The sequence below is a fragment of the Odocoileus virginianus genome, chromosome 5, assembly GCF_023699985.2.
Source record: "Odocoileus virginianus isolate 20LAN1187 ecotype Illinois chromosome 5, Ovbor_1.2, whole genome shotgun sequence".
Taxonomy (NCBI): Eukaryota; Metazoa; Chordata; class Mammalia; order Artiodactyla; family Cervidae; genus Odocoileus; species Odocoileus virginianus.
Genome location: NC_069678.1, coordinates 12,294,438 through 12,312,589, shown reverse-complemented (window position 1 = coordinate 12,312,589; position 18,152 = coordinate 12,294,438). Strand labels below are relative to the sequence as shown.

At 38.8% G+C, this 18,152-nt stretch overlaps 1 protein-coding gene across 9 annotated transcripts in view; it reads left to right on the top strand.

Annotated features, from left to right (window-relative positions):
- GON4L (gon-4 like) overlaps nucleotides 1-18,152 on the top strand; it is an 88,976-nt gene that overhangs the window by 51,169 nt on the left and 19,655 nt on the right. For all 9 annotated transcript variants that reach the window (XM_070467472.1, XM_070467473.1, XM_070467470.1 and 6 more), the window contains 8 exons: nucleotides 237-338; nucleotides 8,852-8,892; nucleotides 9,463-9,566; nucleotides 12,315-12,516; nucleotides 13,051-13,137; nucleotides 14,190-14,361; nucleotides 16,011-16,155; nucleotides 17,229-17,379. In XM_070467472.1, the coding sequence (XP_070323573.1) occupies nucleotides 237-338; nucleotides 8,852-8,892; nucleotides 9,463-9,566; nucleotides 12,315-12,516; nucleotides 13,051-13,137; nucleotides 14,190-14,361; nucleotides 16,011-16,155; nucleotides 17,229-17,379 (1,004 nt within the window). The remainder of the gene's footprint in view (nucleotides 1-236; nucleotides 339-8,851; nucleotides 8,893-9,462; nucleotides 9,567-12,314; nucleotides 12,517-13,050; nucleotides 13,138-14,189; nucleotides 14,362-16,010; nucleotides 16,156-17,228; nucleotides 17,380-18,152) is intronic.

The following is an 18,152-nucleotide window of genomic DNA, read 5'->3' as shown; positions in this document are numbered from 1 at the left end:
CTCTGGTAGTCCACTGGTTAGGACTCTGCTTTCACTGCCAAGGGCCTGGGTTCAATTCCTGGTCAGGCAACTAAGATCCTGAAAGCCACATGGTGTGGCCGAAAAATAAATAAATTAAAAACTACAGAATAAATGTGCTTTATTGGAATAGATTTCCTATGGTGCTGAACATCTTAAATATTCTTTAGAGATATGAGTTTACAGTTGAATAAGTGTCTGAAACTTTTTTTTCCTAGATGAAGCAGATGATGATGATGATCCAGAATATAATTTCCTGGAAGACCTCGATGAACCAGATACAGAGGATTTCCGCACTGACCGGGCAGTAAGAATCACCAGTGAGTCTGTGTGTGTTATGAGTCCTGCTTTTGATTTCTCCACATCTAGCTTTATTTACTTTGCAGAGTTTTGAGGTTGAAGCAGCCCACTGAAGACATTTAAGCTTCCTCTGCCTATTTATTTCTATAATTCTTTACATTTAACATCTATATTCAGGAATCCTATCAACTTCGCACAGTCATGTATTGAGTCCAGTATTTGGCAGCAGTTGTACCAAAATGAGTAAGACATGACCTCTGCCTGTAGGATGTCAGCTTAGTAGGGAGATACAGACAGTTACAGTACAAAGTGATAGGTGCTATAATAATAGCTTATGTATTGGTGGCCTAAAAGAGGGTATAGTGTCCTATGTATACTATGGCTTAGGGAATGACTCACAAAATGATTCACCTTAGTTTAGAAGGAGCAATAAGAAGGTTTTGGTGAATGGGGGCAGAGATGGATTTTGTAAATAGAAGAATGTTTGCAGTGCATGAAATTATGAAACAGCAATACATGTGTTTTGAAAATAGTAAGTAGTTTGATTTAGTTATCTGAGTTGTGGTAGAAAGTTAAGCAGTGTTCAGTTTATGGAGAACCTTAGATTTGATTTCTAATCTGTCAAAAAAGAAAGGTCAGAAAGTTTTAAGCAGGAAATCAGTAGAAACTGATTTGGATTTTAGAAATATTATTTTGATTTAATGCCAGTTTAATGTATTGATTTTGGTGGGTAAAGAGAGCAAGATTGGAGGCATAGGAAATAATAACTTGGCTTGAGTCATTTTTTTAAAGAAATTATTCCATTGCTAGTTTGCCAATAATGGATGACATGTTTCAGGAACTGTTGATTTGTATTGAGTGTGCGCCAGTCTCTGTACTTGGATAATATCCACCATGTGGTGAAGGTAACATGTTGGCTCTTGACAAGGTAGTGAAGAAAGATTTATCAGTATCCAAAATGTTCATTACCTACCTAAATAATGTAGGTCTTTGTGCAGAGAGAATTATGTAAGCACAATCCTTTAGATGTTCTGTTTTGTTGCTTTAGTTAATCTTTCTTACTGTTTTTGAGATTAGAGTGCTGTTTTCTTTATGAAGGTCTTCCATTTATTTTAGTATCTTATGACAGTCAAGGTTAGAAGAAGCATTGAAAGGAAAGCACCAAGAATCAAAGAGAAAGTGTAGAAAAAAAGGCTTGAGGATTTAGATTTTGAGAAAACGGTGTAGGATTGTCTAGGAAAGTATGAGAAAAACCAAGAAAGTCTTGTTTCAGAAACCAAGGGAAACGTCAAGAAGGAGTGACTGGTCCACAGTGTCATGTGCTGGTGGTTATGAAACATTATTTGCTTGAAGCAGAAAAGTAGGAGATTGCATTTCAGTTTAGTTCTCATCCTGGAATATGTTTGCCTTCCCCTTCTGTTTGTCTGTTACGTTCTTCAGTTGACCTTGGAGAACTTGGGGGCTAGGGGTGCTAAACCAATGTGCAGTGAAAAATCTGTCCGGAAGTTTTGACTGTCCCTAAACTTAACTACTAGTAGCCTACTGTTGAGGGCTTAGCAATAAATAGTTGATTAACATGTATTTTGTATGTAATGTGTTTTATGTACTATATTCTTACAATAAAGTAAGCTAGAGAAAAGAAAATTTATTAAGAAATTCATAAAGAAGACAAAATACATTTTTATACTACTGTTTTATCCATACCTCCGAATGTATTTGTGTTAATCTGTTTACAAGATGAATTATCTGTCAGTAGTATTATCTCACATGACACAGAATACTGTAGACGTACATGTCGCAAGCACTGGATATGAAAAATGAAAAGATAATGTGAAAAAGAAATTCATGTTTATTTACTGGTATAAGGATTCATGTATTGATAATGAAAAAACAACACTATGACGGCTTGATGATAGCCTGGTGTAACTGATAGAATTGCTTCACAGTACTCTTGCCTAGAGGTAAATGAATTGTTACAGAAATTTTATGGCATACAGTATTACAGTCATTAAAAAATTAAGATGATGGCATCAGGTCCCATCACTTTATGGCAAACAGAAGGGGGAAAAGTGGAAGCAATGACAGACTTTATTTTCTTGGGCTCCAAAATCACTTCGGACAGTGACTGCAGCTATGAAGTTAAAAGATGTTTGCTCCTTGAAAGGATAGCTGTGACAAACCTAGACAGCATATTAAAATGCAGAGACATTGCTTTGCTGACAAAGGTCCATACAGTTAAAAGCTAATGAAGAAGCAGCAATATGATGGCTTGATGTAGTGTAATTGATAAAATTGCTTCACAGTACCGTGCCTATACACTGATGAAAGAATTGTTACAAAATTTTTATGGCATACAATAATATTATACATAATATTACATAATACATAATATTACATAATACATAATATTACATAATACATAATATTATAGTCATTAAAGAAAACTTAAGATCCTGCCATCCACTCCCATCACTTCATGGCAAATAGAAGGGGAAAAAGTGGAAGCAGTAACATTTATTTTTTGGGCTTCAAAATCACTGCAGATGGTGACTGCAGCCATGAAATTAAAAGACATTTGCTTTTACTTGGGAGACAAAGTATTAAAAAGCAGAGACATCACTTTGCTGACAAAGGTCCATATAGTCAAAGCTCTGGTGTTTCCAGTATTCATGTGTAGATGTCAGAGTTGGACCGTAAAGAAGGCCATGTGCCGAAGAATTGATGATTTTGAACTGTTGGGACTGAATGGAGATCCAACCAGTCAATTCTAAAGGAAATCAACCCTGAATGTTCATTGGAAGGACTGATGCTGAAGCTGAAGTGCCAGTACTTTGGCCACCTGCTGTGAAGAGCTGACTCATTGGAAAAAACCCTGATACTGGGAAAGATTGAGGGCAGAAGGGGAAAGGAGCAGCAGAGAATGAGATGATTAGATAGCAGTGGACATGAATTGGAGCCATCTCTTGGAGATAGTGGAGGACAGTGGAGCCTGAGGTGGTGCAATCCTTGGGGTTGCAAAGAGTTTGATATGACTTAGCACCTGAACAACAACATTGCAGTCATATTCATCAACAGGATTGGAAACACCTAAATTTTTTATAATTGTGATAGATTGATACAGGATTTCTCTAATTACAAGAGAGAGGCATACTGTATGATAATGTAATTCTTTGAAAGCGTTAATTATAGTGAAGTGAAATGAAGACGCTCAGTCATGTCCGACTCTTTGCGACCCCAGGGACTGTAGCCCACCAGGCTCCTCCATCTGTAGGATTGTTCAGGCAAGAGTAATGGAGTGGGTTGCCATTTCCTTCTCCAGGGGATCTTCCCAACTCAGGGATTGAACCTGGGTCTCCTGCATTGCAGGCAGATTCTTTACTGTCTGAGCAACCAGGGAAACCCTAACACATAGTTAATTTTATCTTATATCACTCACTTTATGCCTGTGTAAGGATAGGTTATCCATTTCAATACAAGTCTTGCACAAGATTTTCTAATACTTGGGCAGTGATAGTGATGATGACAGAAAAACATCTCATACACTTCTTGCCATACAGTTATTAGATTTTCACACAAAGGCAAACACATCCACCACAGATAAATTTATTAACTGTTGGCATGATGACTGTTTACTATTCATTAAGTCATAGTGGATCTTCATAAATGCCTTTATCCTCTTTGTCTTCACCTTGAATCAGCTGATGAGGAAGAGGAGAAAGAAGGGGGTTTGGTCTTGCTCTCCCAGGGGTGGCCGAAGCAGAAGAGGTGGTGGAGGAGGAAGGGGTGGCCGAGAGTATAACTTTATGGAAATAGGTTTATAATTTCTGTCTGACTTTTTTGCTTTTTCATTTCTCCTAATATGTTTCTGTATGGTCCAATCCCTCTCCCCACTATATGCTTTGGTTTCAGAGTCTATATATCATGAAGGCTTCATGTAAAAGAAATCAAAAGGAGTCTTGAATAATCAGAACTCTTCTGCCAGATTGTCTAATATCAGTTTGTTTTCTGACACAGCTTCTCCTCTGTCTTCTTGCTCATGGTCTGGCACTGGTCTGGAAGCACTCATCTCCATCAGGTCATCTTCTGTTAATTCTTCTGGTGTGCTGTCTGTTAGCTCTTGAATTTCTCTAAGATCCAAAAGTTGAATCTTCACCCCCGTATTTTTTGGGCTATATTCACAATCTCTTTCATGATTTCCTCGATTGGCTCTGTTGTAAATCCTGTGGATTCATGTATGACATCTGAACGTGGTTTTCTCCAGTGGGGATTTATTGTTTCAGGTTTGATGGCTTTAACAGCGATGGCATCTTCAATAGTGCAGTCCTTCCTCCAGACTTACATTCTCTTCAAGGAAGACTCTTCTGTAGCATTGATAATCCTTTCCATAGAGTATCATGGATGCTGATACTCAAGGCTGCTGATCTCAAGGCTGAATTAGATACGTGTTCGGAGGCGAGTTGACCACTTAAGACACCTTCAGTGTTGAATTCACTGGGTTCTGGGTGGCCAGGGTCATTGTCCAGTATCAAAAGAAGCTTAAAAAACCAGGTATTTCCTGACTTCAGGGACAAAGCATTGATTAAACCATTCCAGAGAAAGGGCCTTCTTTTTTTTTATATCCAAAGACTGGTAACTCTTGTTCTATCTTTTTCTTTCAAGGGTCTGGGGGTGAGAGCTAGAGGATAGTCTTGCTCGTAAACCTGACTGCATTTTCACAGAACAGTAGACTTAGCCTCTCCCTTTCTTCCTTAAATCCTGGTGTTTGCTTTTCTTTCTTACTAGTTAATGTCCTTTGTGGCTCCCCACCCCCCCCCCCCTTTCCAGATTAGGGCATTTTCATCTGCACTAAAAACCTGTTCAGGCAGATATTCCTTCTCACTGATTTTCTTAATGCCATCTGGGAACTTGCCTGCTGTCTCTGCATTAGCAGAGGCTGCTTCTCCTGTTATCTTGACAGTTTTTAAGCCAAACCTCTTTCTAAAATTATCAATCCATCCTTTGTTGGCATTAAATTCTCCAGCCTCAGATACTTCACCTTCCTTTTGCTTTGAATTATTATATAATGACTTAATTTTTTTCTCAAATCATATTAGATAGGCATGCCTTTCTTATAGTAATCGTGCACTCACATAAAAGCTGCCTTTTCAGTATGAGATAAAAAGATGTTTTCTGTAAAGCACAAGGTTTTTGTACCTGCTGGCATAGCTGCAGCTATGGCTTCATGAGTTTCCTTTTCTTTTTATAAAGGTCCTTACACTGGCTTCATTTATCTTGAAATGGTGGGAAATCGCAGCTGTAGATCACAGTCTCTGGTACATATCAGGCAATTTAGCGCTTTCTTGTAATGTCATGACTGTGCTTCTGCACTTCAGCTAGCAACAGGAGGTAACTATGAAATTATTGCAGAAGTACAGTGTATGCCACAGTTAATTTTATGCAGCTATGATTTCATACTGAATCTTTATGTTTGTATTTCTCTGAGTGGCACTTTGTGTGGTCTGTGTTTGCATAAGTTTTGATAAATTTTAACTTTTAGAGTCGATTTGTGTATATTTTAATGATAGTTAATGATAAAGTAGACTAGTATCTACATGTAGTTTATGTGTTCATGACATACCTAACTTTCTCTTAAATGTTTTGTATTCTAGACTGTGGTTTGTCTGAGAGTGTTTTTGAATTGTTGCACACCCCCTTCCATTTTTCCAATAAATTTATTGAAAAAACTCTGTATATAAGTGGACCCATGTAGTTCAATTCCATGTTGTTTAAGAGTCAGCTGTAATTTCTCAGTGAGATCCTCCTCATTGAGGATTGACTTTCCTGCTTTGTATTCCATATGATTTTATATGTCCTTTTAAATGCTCCTCTGTCTCATAACTGCTTATTTATATCTTGTCTTCTCCGCTAGACTGTGAGTTTCTCATGAATTTTGTATTATTTATTGCCTTTGAGCAAGTGTTTTTCATGGTGCTGACAATATTTGCTGAAGAGTAGACTTTTCTGGGAAGCCTGAATGGAGGGTCCTCCTTTCTAGTCATAGTGTTCTGTGATTGTAAGTAAAACCTGGGGGAAAAAAAAAAAACTGGGATAGAATTTTAATTTTGTTTCTACCCCTTGTTGTCTTACGTTATCATGTTTAATTACAGTCCTTTTAAGAGGACTTATGTGGATGATAAAAGTTTAAAAGCGAAGAAGCTTAGAATCACAGAGTCTGGAATGCTTCTGTGATTATGTATATTTTCCTCCCACATAAGCATTTGTTCATAGCTTCTCTGATGTGACCTTTCAATCTGTTTGGGAACCTCTGGTGACAGGGAGTTGGAGTTCATCAATTCTGCAGATGCTGTGTCCTGCTCTTGAACACCTCCTCAATTAACATTTTCCTTACTAAACCTGAATTTCTCTGTTTTTCCTTTGTTCCTAAAAAATGTAACTTACTACCAAGTGTACATAGTATACTATGTTTCTTTTCCTACATTTTTTCTTTACCATGCTAAAAATACCAAGTTTCTTCAGTTCTCTAAGTGTCAGACTTTCCACACTTCAACACCCAAGTTGCTTTCCTCTGGATATTAGCCTTTATTTTTAAGAAAATTTCTCCCACATCACATGTCTTTTTTAAAATTTAATTTAATCTATTTTTTTTTTTCATTTATTTTCATTAGTTGGAGGCTAATTACGTTACAGTATTGTAGTGGTTTTTGCCACACATTGACATGAATCAGCCATGGATTTACATGTGTTCCCCATCCCGATCCCGCCTCCTGCCTCCCTCCCCATCCCATCCCTCAGGTTTTTTATGAAACTTCAAACATGTGGACGCCCATATACCCGGGCTTCCCCAGTGGCTCAGCAGTAAGGAACCTGTCCGCAGCACAGGAGTTGCAGGAGATGGGGTTGAGTCCCTGGGTTGGGAAGACCCCCCGGAAGAGGGCACGGCAGCCGCTGTAGTGCTCCGGCCTGGAGAGTCCGATGGGCGGGGGATCCTGACGGGCTACAGTCCATGGCGTGGCAGAGAGTTGGACATAGCTGAGCGACTTAGCACACACACATGCACCCGTGTACCCACCGCCTAGCTTCTGCAGTTAAGTTTTCATACGTTAACTTAATTATGCAGCTCTCCATCTATTTCTCTATCCATCTTTTAATCCTTTTTTTTTAAAGCATTCGTAGTGAGTTGTGGATATCTAAGCATTTCAGCATGCATATCATTAATTAGAACTCAGTATTGTTTACAGATTTTAGGTAAATGTATACATACTGTAGTATAGAAATCTTTAGTGTACTATTGAGTGAGGTTTGTCGTGCCTCTTTCTTAGGGGGATGTACTCAACCCCTAAGAAGACAGAGATTCATCACCCCAAAAAGCACCTACTTGTCCCTCCAGATCAGTCCCCACATCATCCTCCCTGGTGAAATCACTTCTATTTTCTTGTATCATAGATTAGACTTGCCTCTTTTAAAACTTCATGTAAATGGAATCATAGTATGTGTTCTGTTATGTAAAGCATCTTTCACTTAGCATGATGTTTCTGAGATTCATGAATATTGCTTGTATTACTTAATTTCCTTCCTCTTTATCGCTGAGTAGGATTCCAGTGTATAAATATACCAATTTGTTTATTTGTCATCAATCCCCAGGTGTTGATGGACTCCTGGGTTCTTTCTAATTTCTAGCTATCTTGAATAAAGATAGCTCTGAGCTTTCTTTAAAAGTTTTGTGGACGAATGTTTCATATCTTTTGGGTCAGCTCTCTAGGGGAGGAATCATTGGTCATAAAGTGTCTTTCCTTGAACATTGTTTCTAGAGTTCCAGTTGCTGCACATCCTCACCAACATTTGGATTTTATTTTTTTAATGGGCTTTTATAGTGATGATCCCACTCTGCTGTGATTCAGTGATATGCTTGCCCTCTTGGTCACAAGCACTGTTTTGGAGCCATTGTGTCATATTGATCTTTGTGTGCACTTAAGAAACTGATTTTTCAAAATCCTAAATGTAAGACTTTAAATTTATCTCTATTATATTTCATCCAATTAATTTGAGAAAATTAGAACTCTGAATCTGTCATCTGTTGGTCTGGTGATCCCTTTTAGCTTTATATTATTTGTAGATTTGATAAGTGTGTTTTAGGTTGTGGATGGGATTGCTGAATAGTTCAGGCCCAAAGATAGAGTCCTTTGACACAGTACTGGAGACTTCTCTCTTGATTCTGTTCAGTAGGATAGGCCAACAGACTATGAATTTATCTCTTTATAAAATCATCTAGCTTACATTTTTGTTTGTTTTCTCACTGGAATTGAAGCTTCGTGAGAATAAATTTCTGTCATGTATCTGAGCGTCTAGAACAGAGATTAAGGCATATAGTTGTTCAATAAATGTTTTTAAATGAATGAGTGAGTGATGGATATTAATGCATATGAAGATTTTTGTCAAAAGCCTTGCTGAAAAAAGCTTTCATTTTCTTGACATTCCCTGTATTGCAAAATGAAATAAACATGTGGCAACAACATACTGTTTGGCTTTTTTGCAGAAAAGGAAGTGAATGAACTGATGGAAGAGCTGTTTGAAACTGTGAGTAATGGTCTTTGAATGAGAACTCTGGATACTAAAGAACTTTGGATTCTTCAGCAAGCTCTGTCCTTTGGTCACAGGGCCCCTCTCTCCCGAACAGTGGTCTGACCAACCCATTCTCCTTTTAGTCCACCCGGGAGAGAATGGGTAATGACAGATTTTGGTAACTAATAAACTTTGATTATCCATTTCTTAGTAGAGTTTTCCTTAAGCTTTTAGATAGCCTCTTCAACTATCACATGGTACATCCTTAAAGATTTCAAACTAATTTTAGATTATTCTGAGCACAGATAATTCCCTTTCTTGTACATTTCTCTCTTGAAAGATAATCTGATCATTTTGAGTTTTCTGTAATGTGTCTTTACCACTACAAGGTGATAGACTGAGAAACTTTTTTTCTGGCATAAAGATTATTCCGTGTGCAAAACTGTGTGAGCCCAGAAGTGAGAGAGATTCCAATGCAAGCTCTTTCTGTGTCCTGTAAAGAAGTCTTCATTTTCCCCTGTCACTGCTGAAGTGACTTTTACATGCCCATTCCCCAGGAAAATCCTTCTTTTCCTTTGCCCTCAGTTTCAAGATGAGATGGGATTCTCCAACATGGAAGATGACGGCCCAGAAGAGGAGGAACGTGTGGCTGAGCCTCGGCCTAACTTTAATACCCCTCAAGCCTTACGGTAGGCTAACCAAAGACCTTGAGACCTGGAGTAGAGGAAAAGTGTATGTCTGAGAGGGAGTTTTGAGACGTTTTGGTTAATAATTTCCCATCCCTGACTACCTGCTGTTACTGATATAAGGACGCTGAGCCCCATGGGGCTGTTGGGTGTGAAGTGAATAATTCTCCTTCTTATGGGGCAGTGCAGCTCTAGACCAAGCTGCATCTGTTTGGGAAGGGAGAAAAAGCAGTGGCTGGCATCCACAGCAGCTTCTCCAGGTGAGTGGTACTGGAGAGGTGTGTAGGACTCTGCGTGGCCAGCCACAGAAGCTACCCCAAAATTTAATATCCACTGTGTCCCTTTTGTTCTTCTGTTTGCTGTTAACATCTAGTAAAAGTTAATGAACCTTTGTTAGTCTCCAGGGCATTAATTGAGCAAACCATGAAGCACCTTCAGTAATGTCCTGGAGTCTGAAATATGTTTACTGTCCTCTTCACATGAATTAGCCCTTCTGTTGTCCCACCCAGAAGGTAGACACTTTAATTTTTCCCCCTGTATTTGTGATGAGTTTGCAGATTTCATCTGTACTTTATTGTTATCCATTCTGAGTAGCAGCATACTATCATTAGGTACTGGCTAGATGTCAGGGTATGGTTTGTGCCGTGGGTAGAACAAAGCAAAACTCCAGGACTCATAGCCTTTAATTAGTTCCATGGTTTAACTAGAGAGCTCTGGATCCACCTGAAAGCTGGACCTTCAGGTAACGTGCGATTTAGTGAAAAAGACAAGGTATACTAACCAATGCGTAAAAGTCAGAAGTATCAGCCATTATCCATTACATTAAGTACCATAATATAACCACAAAAGAAGTCTCAAGAGTTCCTTTTTCCCCCTCAGGTTTGTTGAGTTATAATTGGCAACTAAGGTTGTAAAGCATTGAAAGTGCACAGCGTGATGATTTGATACACATATCAATTGCAGAGGATTTCCCCAATGAAGTTAATTAATACTTCTGTCACCTTACATATTTACCTCTTTTTTTTGGAGAACATTTTCAAGATATCTTAGAGTCTGTATATTGACCACTTCTCCCAACATTTCATAGAAAAAAATCCTAGTGTAGCAGAATAGAACCTGAGCACTTTTTATCATGGGATTTGATCAGTAAACATATTTCATTTCACTAGTCACCTCTGTGTATGAACTTTTACAATTTGGGAATTACATAACTACTTAAAAATTCTTATTCCAGTTCAGTTACCTTCTGATATTCAGTTGCTCTGCTTGGGCGGATGCTGCATTTTTTCACCTGGAAATGCAAACCTAGCTTAATATTTGACTAAATAAAATATCACATGGAAAGTGCATTAACTGTGCTCCACTTATTAACTGTCCATCCAAGTAATTCTTACTAAAATCAGGTGCAGGCTCTTTTTCATTATCTAGCTTTTTTCCTGCTTCTGTTCTTCTGTTCCTCTGCTAGTTACGCAGATAATCCAGAGTTTTCAGTACTCAGTAAAACTGTACAGAGGACAATCTCATTCTTTAGATTTTCACCCTGTGCCTGCCCATACTTGCAGTAAATACTGTTAAAGGAAACATAATTTTTATCCTCAGAGGCTATTGAAAAAAATATATTATCATTTAGCTATTGCTACAATCTAGAGGATTGTTTGAATTACGATAACCTGCTGGTCATAGCTGCTTGAGTGGGTTGTATCCTGGTTTCATGGAATAGCAGCCTAAGTGTCTTATTCTGTCTCTCCCTCAGAACTAGCATTTGGATTCTTACTTTGGCCCCCAACAGAGTCTCTCTCTCTCTCTCTCTCTCTCTCTCTCTCTCAGGAAGTGGGGGTGAGAGGGTAGCAATTGAAAGCTTGGAGGAGGAATTTATTTAGAAGGCTAATGCTTGGTATGGTAATGCTTGAACCACCTTCTCACTATTTATCTAAGCTGCCATGTGCTTTAGGGCTTCCCAGGTGGCACTAGTGGTAAAGAACCTGCCAGCCAATGCAGGAGATGCAAGAAACGTGGGTTCAATCCATGTTTTAGGAAGAGCCCCTGGAGTTAGGAAATGGCAACCCACTCCAGTATCCTTGCTGAGAAATCCCATGGATAGAGGAGCCTTGTGGGCTACAATCTATAGGGTCGCAAAGAGTCAGACAGGACTGAAGTGACTTAGCATGCATATAGGCACCATATGTTTTAGTTCATGCCTTTTCTACTCCATGCTAGAAAGTCTTTGAGTTTTTACGAAAGGAAGTCAGGGCAGCCTGAATGGATAGGAGCTGGAGAACAGGAGAAACTGGACCTGGGGTCCAGTTTGGGAGTAGCAGCTAGCTTAGAGAACAGAGGTTGTGCTTTGGGAAGATTCTGTATCACCATTAAGAATAAGTCCCAGATTAATGTAACTGTCAGTGGGATGCAAAAATTGTGGATTCCCATTAGCTCCTTGGCTGCTTTGTTATCCAGATATTACCCTATGTTTAGATTTTAGTTTAATTTCACCTTCGTTAGTATATTACTTAGCGTACTTATTGTAGAAGAATAGGTGGGGGATGATTCAGAACCATCTTATTTGAATCTGTGCTAACAACTATGGGAGAAGATTTGGGTAGGCTAGGAGTTTGCCTCTTGGCTAAAGTGAGACTTGAGGATTAGCAGTAGATGGAAGTTGCTCAGACTGGCTTAGCCCATGGTAGGAAGGAACTGGATGTGTTTTGGATCCGTGAAAATATTCAAATCCAGTCATCTCCCTGTGGGGGATAGGTTTGAGGAACCACTGGCCAACTTACTAAATGAGCAACATCGCACCGTGAAGGAGCTACTTGAACAGCTGAAGATGAAAAAATCTTCAGCCAAACAGCAGCAGGAAGTAGAGAGGGTTAATAAACCCCAGAGGGAGAAGGTTCATCAGACTCTGATTCTAGACCCAGCACAGAGGAAGAGGCTCCAGCAGCAGATGCAGCAGGTAAGACTCTTCTTGGTAATGTTAATATTGGATCATCTTCATCTTTTGAGATGAAGCCAAAAATTAGCAGCTTGTGAAAGTCAGAAATAGGTGTCTCGGTAACCATTGAAACCACAGGACCACAGCATCTTCATGTCAGTCAGGACCTTGAAAGGCCACCATGTTCATGTCTTTATGGCTCAGGTCAGAATGCATATCAGGACTCTGATAGTTTCCAGAATGATAGATTTCAAAGAATCTTTAGTAATCCTTTCTGAATTTCACAGCTTAACTGCCAGAGTAGCCTTTTTTTTTTTCTTTTATAATCTTAGTCCCTCTAGTTTGAAGTTAAATTTCCCCTGGTTTTGTCAATTTGTTCAGGTGGAACACATCTGAGAAAAAACATTTATACCAAGATACTATGTTGTTCTCATAGTCTCTCTGCAGAGTAAAACATGTAGGATAAAGTCACTAACATCTTGGTAAGGTCTTCTGGGTTTCTGAGATGACAATATCATAACATGTCACACTGTTTTATTTTCTTTCCCTCCTCAGCATGTTCAGCTCTTGACGCAAATTCACCTTCTCACCAGTTCCAACCCCAATCTCAGTTCGGAGGCCAGTACCACCAGGATATTTCTTGTAAGGTTTCAAATATCCCTAATCTAAAGAATTGTGTATGCAGTTAGTTAGGAAGTCATTTCTTACAGATGTTGATTCATCATAAGCTACATTTATTCTTCTCTCCTGTTTGTATTGGTAGATATTCGTATGATTTCCTGTGTTTGCTGTGAAAACATAAGTTACTGCTTCCCAGGAAAGGACAGAGAGTACATTCAATTGTCTCTGACTGTTTCTCTTAGACCTTTTTATTGGGTGCTCTTTTCTTCACCTGTAGATCCTCCCATCTTGGGCTTTTGTACTTCTCTTCTTTTTATTGAATTCATTATTTATTAAGCTTGATATCACTGTTTTATGTATAAAATTAATTTTGCTCATGGCATTTTGGAATATTTTGGAGGAAGGGCTTTTCATTTCAAATTTTTAGGAATTCCTTGGTGGTCCAGTGGCGTAGGATTCGTTGCTTTCACTGTTGGGGCCCAGGTTCATTCCCTTATTGGGGAGCTAAATAAGATCCGGTGAGCAACAGGGAATGGCCAAGGAAAATTCACATTTTAAAATCTGAACTTTGGGGCAATAATAGCGATATTCTTTGCCTCTTGGGTAATTCTCTCTGGAATCTGAGGTGCCTTATTGTTAAACATCCTTGGATAATCAGCAGATAATGTTTCCCTCTTATTGTGTTCAGGGAATCATGAGAAATACTTTGTTCTAGGTGTTATTCAGAGAAACAAACAAACTATTATTATTATTGTTATTATTATTCAAGTAATGGCGCTCACTCTTGAGGATTTTAATTCCAGCTGGGGAGCTAGAATATACATCCAAAAGGCTGAGGAACCCGGAGATTGAGAATAAAACAGGAACAAATTAATGTATCACAGATGCCTAAACATCTGAGGACTCAGCAGAAGAGCAGTCTTAATGGAAAAACATTAATTAGGAAAAGTCCTTTTGATGATTTTTATCTGTTTTTATCCTATTGTAGGAAGGACAGTTTTTCTCTCAGAGGCTAAGGGCTACTGGTATTAATTGTCTGGAACTTAGATGTCCTTTGTGTCCTGTTTTCCCAGAAAGAGCTGGGAACCTTTGCTCAAAGCTCCATTGCCCTCCATCATCAGTTCAACCCCAAGTTTCAGACCTTGTTCCAACCCTGTAACCTGATGGGAGCCATGAAGCTTATTGAAGACTTCAGCACACATGTCAGCATTGACTGGAGTCCTCGTAAAACTGTCAAGAAGACTGGTATGGGACAGATGGGTCTGCTTTTTTACTTGCAGTGCAAGGTGTTCATCTTACCCCACAGATCATTTCCTAGGGATAATTTCCTAGGGTTGGAGGAGACAGGGTATTTGTAGTTTCTTCCTTCTCTCTCTTATCCTTCCTTTGTGTTCATTACCTAAATTCTAGAACTAGGTAATAATACTTGGGTTTAAGTAGAGGATGGAGTCAGTGAACAGGACAGGGATGTGGGAGATAGAGATGTGGTACTCATTGCTAATAATTGGACTTAAATAGATATGAGGATAAGTATTAGGAGTCAGGTCAAGACAAACTGCTATCAAGATAAAGATGGAAGTCAAGTGGTAAAGTCAGGTTGTGTTTATTAGGTTTTTACTCTCTTCTTCATTAAGATCATTTTATTTCCCATGATTATAGTAGTATTTCCAATTATGTTGACTCGGGATTTAGGAACAAAGTAAAAATGTTATATATTTGCTTGTTCAGTATTTTAAAGAAATTTCCAGGTTTTATTTCTACCATTCATTGGTTTAGTATTTTTAAGTAAATATTTGCCATTCTGTTAAATGAAATATTTGTTTCTGATTTGTTCCTAGTTTAGAAACTTAGTTGTGGTTTGGTCTGGGTTTGGATTTGTCTTTGGATTTGATTTTAAATCCCTGACTCTTACAATTCAATAAAATATAGTTGAATTTAAGGGCATTATGTGATAGACACAGACTACTTTTTTAGTTATATGTTGGTAATGAAAACTTAACACCAGACTACAGTTATAACTTGGGCTTTGAAGGTGGGTCTGTGGTAAAGAATCAGCCTGCCAGTGGAGATGCAGGTTCAGTTCCTGGGTCAAGAAGATCTCCTGGAGTGGGAAATGGCAACCCATTCCAGTATTCTTGCGTTGGAGAATCCCTTGATGAGAGGAGCCTAGCGGGCTACAGTGATAGGATTGCAAAGAGTTGGATGCAACTGAGTGTGCATGCAGTTACAAGTTACATGTGTAGTGTCTTGTGTTTTTCTTCTGGGGATATAAAAATAACATTTCTGCAAGCAGAAATATGGCTCTAGAGGTATTTATCTCTGGAAAGACAGAAATGCCTGGAATTGAGAGGCTTAGACAGCAAGATAGAAATGAATGAGACTGAATAGTCTCATCCTCTTTATGGTTTTTTTTGCTCCCAACCTCATGAGGAATCTGGGAGAATTTAATGAAAGTTAAGTAAGAATCAGATAAAAATTTGGAATACCAGATTTGTGAGGGAGATTAAAGAAGTTGGAATCTTATCCTGGAAGAATGCGTTGTTGAAGGTCACTTTTCCTTCAAGGATTTAAAGGGGGAAGGAGGTAAAAATTTTTTGAGCATACACTCTCTGCCAGGTATTTTATAAGTGTTGGTACTTTATAAGTGTTTTTGTTACTTAGTGTGTTAAGTGTTCTGCATAGGAAACAAAAAGACAGTCAATTTTTAACTTTATCTTTTAGGTACATGTTAGGCTGAGAATGATTGTGGAGACTTTTGGGAGGTGGGTGTGTGTATGGAAGGGCATCACGTTAGGTAGGCTTGGCTCTCTTTAAATGCCAAGATGCATTCGGAAGCTTTTGTGAAGCCCTCTTTTGTTCTGGAGTTTCATTTATTATGCATTTTTTTCTTATAGCCTGTAAATTGCCCTGTTTGCCAAAGCAAGTGGCTTGGATCCTAGCCACTAGCAAGGTTTTCATGTATCCAGAGTTACTTCCAGTGTGTTCTCTGAAGGCCAAGAATCCCCAGGATAAGATTTTCTTCACCAAAGCGGAAGACAAGTAAGGATTTACTGGGTGGGGATAAAAGTACAAAATACACTGAGAAGACCTGTATAATAAGGAATGGACACAAAGGAAAGCAGTGTAGATGGACATAGGTCTATAGTATGTGCGTGTTCCAGCAGTGCCAAATACAGCTCTTTTTAGGGGATGACATACACGTTTTGGAAACATTTTAAGTTATTTTTTGTCTTTTATAGTAAAAACTAACCTCATAATCCTGTTAGTGGATAATTTTCAAGGAAAAATTTTTATCCATTATCCTGACAACCCTTACACAATAATTTTTCTCTCTGTATTTCTTATGTAACTGTTGGCAATTTAAGTATAATTTTGTTTTGCTTTTTTTAACTTAATATATTCATGACCTTTTTTTTCTGCATTCCATGCTGTAGCATTGTCTTTTTTTTTTGTCTCTGTATATTGTCCTTTCAGGCAGTATTAATGGCCCTATCATATAGTCCTTTTGTTTGCCACTTTTCCCTCCCTCTCTTGTTTAGCTGTTCTAAATGAGGCTTCACCAAGGATCTTTGTGCACAGAGCTTTTGAAACTCTTTGAGTTTTTATCACTTTGGGTAAATTCTCAAGAGTGAGGTTATTCAATAACAGTTATAAACACTTTCCTGGCTCTTGATGTGTGTTTCCCCACTGCCATCAGCAAATATGTATACAGGTAACTGTAATTGAGAATGTTATGTTGTGAGATAGTTTTGGTGTGGATTTAATATGTCTAACATGTTGCCCAATATTCATTTTATATTTGTTTTATTTGGGCCGTCCTCCTTCCCTCAAACTTTGTTTGTATTATTACTGTAAAGCACATCATGTTGTGACATTTATTAGTGATTTATGCTTGGTTTTCCCTCTTCTCACTTGATGGGAACTCCTTATTGAGTCTTATTCTCATAGTCCTTCTTAGTACTCAGTAATTATCTGAAATTTTCTGTTAAGTTTCCATTAATGTGTACAAGACTTAGATGTAGAAGTAGGTTGTAGGGTGTGGAGTTTGTCTGGGAGACTTTTCAGCAGGATGGACTGTCAAGCGAGATTGAGTGTCCCCGCCCCCTTCTCAGTTTGTTGGCTTTAGGACTGAAGCACTTTGAAGGGACGGAGTTTCCCAAGCCTCTGATTAGCAAGTACCTTCTCACTTGCAAGACTGCCCACCAGCTGACAGTGAGAATCAAGAACCTCAACATGAACAGAGCTCCTGACAACATCATTAAAGTAAGTGCTCCCTGCATGCTCTACTGGGCACCTTGGCTGAGTGCAGCCTTTCCTTTTCTTTTTCTCAGTCTCAGTGAATAGCCTTTTATCTAACGCTAGTCCCTCCTAACTGTCCACCAGCCCTCTTTCCTTTCCAATGACATTGATCTATTATTTTCCTATGGAGTACCATCTTCTTCGTCTGTTATGGATATTTCTGATAAATTGTTCAAATGTAAAAATACTTATCAAACTTGTTTTCCTCTAGCTGTTCATTCCCCCCCCCCCCCCCCCCCACTCTAAACCTTCTTCAAAGAGTAGGCAACAGTCCACTTATATCCTTCTTAATTCTTTACACTTGGATATTTATATCAAAATTATAAAGTATACTTTAAAGTGGGGGTCCCCAGGCCACAGACTGATACTGGTCTATAGCCTGTTAGGAATCGGGCTGCACAGCAGGAGGTGAATGGCAGGCTAGAGAGCTAAGCTTCATCTGTATTTATAGCTGTTCTCCATTGCTCACATACCGCCTGAGCTCCACCTCCTGTCACATCAGCGGTGGTCGTAGATTCTCAAAGGAGCACAAACCCCACTGTGAACCGCATGCACAGGAGGGTCTCAGTTGCCAGCTTCTTATGAGAATCATCCTAAAACCATCCCATGGGTTCCCCACCCACATCCTTCCACAGAATTGGTCCCTGGTGCCAGAAAGGTTGGGGACCACTGCTCTAAAGAGTAAAATATCTCTGTGAATCTTATCATGAAAAACAATCATTTTTCTCCCTATTTCC